The 6,680-nt window shown below is 29.2% G+C and overlaps 2 protein-coding genes across 2 annotated transcripts; both read right to left on the bottom strand.

The window, feature by feature from the left end:
* Positions 1–208: 208 nt before the first annotated feature.
* On the bottom strand, positions 209–1,487 carry LOC107646618 (uncharacterized). The gene is made up of 2 exons (XM_016350795.1): positions 1,214–1,487; positions 209–1,119 (listed from the first exon to the last, which is right to left on the bottom strand). The coding sequence occupies exons 1-2, from the start codon at positions 1,485–1,487 to the stop codon at positions 209–211; spliced, it is 1,185 nt and encodes a 394-aa protein (XP_016206281.1).
* A 714-nt stretch (positions 1,488–2,201) lies between these two features.
* On the bottom strand, positions 2,202–6,342 carry LOC107625302 (S-adenosyl-methionine 4-1-methyl-2-pyrrolidinyl-3-oxobutanic acid methyltransferase). The gene is made up of 4 exons (XM_088501039.1): positions 6,196–6,342; positions 5,265–5,684; positions 4,465–4,719; positions 2,202–2,877 (listed from the first exon to the last, which is right to left on the bottom strand). The coding sequence occupies exons 1-4, from the start codon at positions 6,268–6,270 to the stop codon at positions 2,497–2,499; spliced, it is 1,131 nt and encodes a 376-aa protein (XP_088357165.1). The 5' UTR covers positions 6,271–6,342; the 3' UTR covers positions 2,202–2,496.
* Between the last annotated feature and the right edge of the window lie 338 nt (positions 6,343–6,680).

Below are 6,680 nucleotides of genomic sequence, written 5' to 3'. Positions count from 1 at the left end.
GTTCGAATTAATGTTCGGTGTCGAGAGAACAGGTGCCACGCTCCCTTTGCTCACTCTCAAAGAGCTCCCAAGAAAGGAAGGTTTCTCTCTGTGTGTTGCCTTGTCTGTTGGAGCAGGCTTCTTGACCTCTCTATTAGCTAATAATGGGCCCTTACTAACCCGGGTTGGTTTCATATCAATATTGGGCCTTCTAAGAATAAAGCCTTTTTTAGCCTATCTTAGCTTTTCCTTTTTTAGTAACCGTAGTCCATTCCCCATCAATAGGTGCATTAATATCTTCCAAAATCTCATGCAACGTTCCCTGCACAAGATCTGCTTGTTCCACATTCAACGCAGCATTGACTCCTGCATTTTCAAATTCAAAATTCTGGTGCACCATTTTCTCCGCCGGTTTAACCGTGGTGGTTGATGATGGCTTGTCTTCTTCCCCATCCTGTTCCTTCCGTGCCGGCGCGGCAGTCTTTTCCACCGGTAGAGTCTCTTCCTCCCCCTTTGTCTTCTCACAATCCCGAGTCACATGCCCAAAGCAATTGCATTTTCCGCAAATGAGATGCAGGTTCTCATATTCTATGGCGTATTCAAAGCCATCAACCAGAATCTTGCGTATCACAGATTGGCCGAGATTGATTTGGATGCACGCTCTTGCATATTTTCCACGCTCAGCTGACTTGGTGGCTAAATCAACCTTAATCGGCTTTCCCACCGCTCTCGCTATGTTTAAGATAGCCTTCTCACTATAATACCATATGCTAAGTCCGATGATTCTTATCCAAACTAAAATGGATCCAAAGAAATCCTCACACAGATGGAAAGAAGGGCACCACGGCTTTACCGCCACATAGTTTCCCGCTATCATCCACGGACCGCCCAGAAGAACTCTCTCTCTATCCTCCCATAAGTCAAACTTGATGAGGAAATAACCAAAACCAACGTCCAAAACCTCATAACCACCTTTGGTTCTCCAGACTCCTCTAAACTTGTGAGTGATAGCAGTATAGCTGAAAGATTTGCCAAGAACTTTGATGATGATGGCATCCCTATAGGGAGCAGAGAGAATCTCCCTAGCTTCCTCTGTGAATTCTACGCTAGGGAATCTCCCCGTCTTTGATCGTAGCCATCCTATCCGCATCTAGAGCATCTGCCACATGAGAAACTCTAGCTGAGATTTCTCCCACAACCTTGTCTCTAAAGGACACCTTAAGAGGTTCCTTACCCTTTGCTCTCTTCTCTGCATCTCTCATACTCTGTGGTGTAGCTTGCCCAATATCTCCCTCAAAGGCCTTATCATGAGACCTGCCAGACCCTTCCCCGGCCTCCATGACGTTCTTCCCTTTCCAAGACTCATCCGCCAACCTTGAGACATGAATCTCCACCCTCTCTCCGTTACCTTCCTGGTCGCCACCCCCTTCGCCATCCGCTATTCTTGTGCTTCCGAAAACTCTACCCTCGTCTGCTCCCTCTCCCTCTCTTCCGCTCTCTCCACCCATCTCTTATCAACTTATATGTGTGTGGTTGAAAAAATTATAAAGAATTTCTAAAAATTTAAAGATAGAAATATTATATTCTTATGTTTAGTTTAAAATTTAAAAAATTATTTTTAAATAAATTTAATTTCAGATAATTAAAATATTATTATTTCAATTATTACCTTCCTCTTAAATATATTTAATTTTTATGAGAATGAAATTTGAATAAGAAAATAATACTTGAACCACACTGAAAATGACCGTATGAAGATCTATTTGTTCTCAAATTTTGTTGTAAATGCTAGGTCAGCACCGTAATAGACTACGACATCTACGTCAAATAATCCTATAGTATTTTCATATTCAAATAGATGTAAGAATCTCAATGTCACGAATTTGAATAGTTGAAAAATAATTTTATATCTTTTAATTTTAAAGGATGAATTTATCTTTAAATAAAAAGTTGAGGACGTATTTTTTTTTTTTCTTTTTATTAATTTGCAAGTGAAAAAAACGAAAAGGATGAAATACAATTCATTATAATTACATAATATAGTGTACACATAAATAATTTTGTTTGAGAACACACTGTCCTTTAGCCAGGGTGCTGAGCAAGTACCTCATTTTGCAGCTAAGTACTTAAAAAAAAACATAAAAATACTCCCATTATCGATATTTGTATTCATTTTAGGTGCTCGAAATAAACATAAAACTAAAACAATATAAGAAAGTGGATGCTAAATAAATAAAGATCCACTTATTTATATCTTTTTCTTTCAGTACTGTTTATAACGAGTTTTTAAAATAAATAGAAATACACAAACCAATATTAATTCTCGAAAAGCATTATAATATTGATAATTTATCCATAAAGAAAATACAATTTGATAATACTATTTTGAAAAGAAAACTCACGTACAGTTGAATAATTTAATAACATTTGATTAATTATTTTTAATTATTAATTGTTTATAAGAAGACAAACTGTAGGTGAATTTCCTCCTTATTTTGTGAAGAAAGGGATTGTTGTTCATGCGTTCCTGGTCAACGATACAGTGACGTTGAAAAACTTGGTCTTCTCCTTAGACATACGGTCAGTTAAGAGCTTCTGGTAGCGACTAAACACGTATTCAATGATATCTTCACCGAAGTGGCTAACCAGCAAGGGTTCAGCAACGGCTCTCATGCACTGCGCCACATTGTATCCGCCATCGCTGAGTGATTCGGATTCTTCCGATTCGAAATCCATGGCGTTCCAATTGTTTTCAAAAGCATTCCAATTCACTTCAGACACCTCTAGGCGGTTGATGGTGAAGGATCCTTCGCTTTCAACTTCAAGTTTCACTTCCGATGGGGACGGTGTGTATTGTGGGATGTTGAAAGCATCCATTTGCTCTTCTTTTATGATTCCCTGCAACACACAAAACAAATTAAAGGGATGCTTTTTTTAAAATATGCTCCAACATTATGTCTAATACTTGTAATGATAATTCAGAGTTTATTTGAAAATTTATGAATTAGAATTTATTCAAAAATTAAATTTTTTATTTTAAAATAAATAAAAAATAAATGATTTAAATTTTTTTTGAGAATTTTAATTCTCATTCTTTTTTTCATTTACAAATTAAATCCAAAGAGATCTTATTTTAAAATCAATTTTTACACTAATTTAACTTAACATGTCAAATATAAAAAATATTTTTATTTAAATAAGTGAATATTTAATAAAATAATTGTGTTAAGGACAAAATTATAAAAGAAAAAAAATTTAACTCGTGTAAAAATGATTCTAAACTAAAGAATTGAATTATATTTTATTAATATATTAAAATAATTCTAAATCATGGAATTAAATTTTAAATAGAAATAAAATTTAAAAAAAATAAATTTTTTTCTCGTACTTAAACACTTTCTAAACAAGTTTTTAGTGTTTTTTTTCCTTTTAATATAGATGTTAAAAAGTCTTAGGTCAGTATTAAAGGAATAATAAAGTTATTAGAAAAAACTGATCCTCAAAAATTGGTACGGCTAAATTGGTACGTACGTATCTAACCAAAAAAAAAAAAACAAAAAAAATTGGTAGGCTAAATTGGTTCGAACGTATCTAACCAAAAAAAAAAAAAAAACTTTTGTTTAAAATAAAAATATGCTTTGGGTAAGTATATATTAAGTATAGTTGAAAATATTTCTTTGTTAAAATTAGTTTAATATTATGTTGTTTTGAGTAAATTTTATTTTAAAATTATTTAGATGTGCAATTTAAAATATTAAATTGAATATTTATACTATTTTAATATTTATATTTAAATTTAATATTAATTAAATTAGATATAAAACATATTTTATTAGTTAAAAATATCATTTACTTTTAAAAATTTATAAAATTTACTTATATTTTTTTTATACATACTGAGACATATATATATATATATATATATATATATATATTCATATTTTTTTCCTAAAATCTTCTACCAGTATCCGTATTTGTTCCGGATATGGGTATCGTATTCGTATTCATGCAACTTAAAAATTATGTATTGCATTTTTAGCCGTACTAAAAATTTCATAAAAAATGGAAAAAAATTAATTTCCACATGCATTAAAGATGACTATTCATATGAAAATATTTTTACATAAAGATAATAATTAAAAATTGTTAAATAATTAAATATATTTTATAAAATAAAAATTTAAGAGAGTAAGCAATTTTTTAATAATTTTAGTTATCATTTAACTAACATAAATATTAAATTATTTTTAATAAATAAATTTTATTAATTTATATGTATAAATTTTAAAAAATATAAATGTGATTCGTATTAATTCATGATAAATATAAGTATAAATTATATATTTTTATGTATAAATACTTACAAATATAAATACAAATTATTATTCATTAAGTACCAATCTAAAATAATAATATTTGTTGGTCATGTAAAATTGCTGTAAATAAAATTAGTTATATTCAAGTAATGTATTGTGTAGTGTGTACCTCCAAGACCATTTGATTGAGAGCGGCAGCCATGAGTTCCCAAATGTAGCAACACTCCTTAGAAGATGGATCATCACTTCTTCTTCCCAAGAATGTTAAAACCATGACACCTCCTTCAACCACTTCCTCACCACGACACTTGAGAAAGAAAGAGAAGTCTCTTCGAAATTGTTCATAGTAAGCGTTGAGAACGTTTAAGGGGCTTGTGCTTGACATGTAAATGTTTCCCTTGTTGTTCTCTATACCCTCAGGAACCTAGTTAATCACCAATAAGTTAGAGAAACATAGAACGCTGCTTTATGTGTCCAATAATTTTGAATAAAAAAACTATGTATATCCCAAATTCAGTTATTATGTAATTATATTAAATATATATTATTTAATTTACTTTTAATTTATATTTTATATTTTTATATATATTTTATACTATCGACTGATTTTAGTGTACAGTAATTAACACTAATACAATTGATATTAGTAAATATTTTGGATTAATATTTTTTTGTACTATTAGATTAAGATTTAAAATTTAATATAAAATACTTTTATGGATCAAATATTGATATAAAATAATATATTTTATTGATTATGTAGTCTTGTTAAAAAAATGACATAATTTTTAGGAATTAATATCTTAAGATATACTGATTATTTATCAACAATTGAGGACCACTTACAAAGAATGACGTCGTTTTGGAATTAAAAAACAAAAACTAGCATTTATTTATTGTGAAGACTGAAGAGACGTGTGTATTTAGTATTTACTCTAAAATAAAAAGAAAAAATCTATATATAGATACCTTAGATAGCCATTGAAGGCTGTAAGAGGCATGAACAAAATGAATACTTTTGTTTGCAAAAAGCCTGCCATAGAATGAACCTGGAGCTCCAAAGAGGAAACAAGGACCGCAACTATTTTTTTCAAACTTATTATTATTACTTATCATGAGATTCTGTTTGAAGCTGTCAAGGGACCTGAAAATGTTGTTGAAATCATTCCCTGGGAGATCATTCATGAACACATTGTATTCAGGGGAATTCTGGTTCAGCTCTCTGCAAAGATTCTCAATGGCTTTTATGATTTCTGTGACAACAAAGAAAGTGTTGGGGCCAGAGGAACACCCCAAGTCCGCAATTGATAGGGTTCTTGGGATTTTCTTGTAGTAGAGGCTGGTTATGGCTTCCTCTCTTATTGGTCTTGTTAGAGAAATCACCTTTTGCTGCATAATTATTAATTAATAATAACATGCACATGATAAGACAATAATGAAAGTTTAATTTGATGTATTAACGGTATAAATATTTTAATAGGATAAATAATATTTTTTATTTTTAAAGTTTATAAAAAATTTTATTAAATTTATATTAAATATATTTTTAACAGTTAATTTTTTTTAATAATAATTTTATAAAAAAAATTTTTAACGTAAGTCAAATATAAAATTTTATTATTAAATTTTAATTATAAAATATTATTATTAAATTAGTCCTATACTTTTTGAAAATTTAATAGTTAAGGTATATTTGATGTAAACAAAAAAATTTTATAACAAAATAAAATTTACTAATAATATTTTTAAAATTTTTAATAAAATTTAAGTACAAAGTAAATGCCACCAATACAATTTTTCTAGAAAAAATATAATTATATCCTTTTTTTTTTTTTTTGAATACCTTCAATATAAAAATTAATTTGTTTTAACCTAAAATCAGACACAAAGTTATGTGTACCTGAACTAAGGAGTTATTTGCATAGCTTGCTTCTCCAATTCCTCCATTCATGTGTAGTACCTGTTCTACTTCCATTTTTCTGATATCTCTCTTACTCTCTCTCTCTCACTTCTCTTCTATCTGGGTTTTGTTTTAATTTCTTGCTTCGGTGCGTTCGAAGAAGTCCACACCACCCATATATATAGACGCGAATCCAAAGCCATTTCGTTTTCAATAAATAAAATAAATTGAAAAAATATTAAAAAATGTTTCCTCAATACTAAAAATCAATTACCAATCAATAATATATATTATGTATTTATGTATATTTATATATATTATTTCATTTATTTTTTTAATAAAGTGATTAACCACACCAGAATAATCCAATGTTTCACAATAAAATAATTAAATATTACATAGTAGATTAAATAAATATTTTTAGAACAATATAATTAAACTATAATAAACATAAAAAATTCGGTAGAAACTCAGGTGCAGTCGAC

The sequence above is a fragment of the Arachis ipaensis genome, chromosome B1, assembly GCF_059453495.1.
Source record: "Arachis ipaensis isolate K30076 ecotype BB chromosome B1, ASM5945349v1, whole genome shotgun sequence".
In the NCBI taxonomy this organism is placed as follows: Eukaryota; Viridiplantae; Streptophyta; class Magnoliopsida; order Fabales; family Fabaceae; genus Arachis; species Arachis ipaensis.
Note: the sequence above shows the minus strand (reverse complement) of the source record. Positions and strands in the feature narration are given on the sequence as shown.

Excerpts from the sequence above, each read along its gene's own strand:
- LOC107646618 (XM_016350795.1), bottom strand. The coding sequence starts at position 1,487 with ATGGGTGGAGAGAGCGGAAGAGAGGGAGAGGGAGCAGACGAGGGTAGA. Across the intron at positions 1,120-1,213 it reads TGCAGAGAAGAGAGCAAAGG|GATGGCTACGATCAAAGACG; the intron begins GTAAGGAACCTC and ends AGATGCGGATAG.
- LOC107625302 (XM_088501039.1), bottom strand. The coding sequence starts at position 6,270 with ATGGAAGTAGAACAGGTACTACACATGAATGGAGGAATTGGAGAAGCA. Across the intron at positions 5,685-6,195 it reads CAAATAACTCCTTAGTTCAG|CAAAAGGTGATTTCTCTAAC; the intron begins GTACACATAACT and ends ATAATTATGCAG. Across the intron at positions 2,878-4,464 it reads TCAATCAAATGGTCTTGGAG|GGAATCATAAAAGAAGAGCA; the intron begins GTACACACTACA and ends TGTGTGTTGCAG.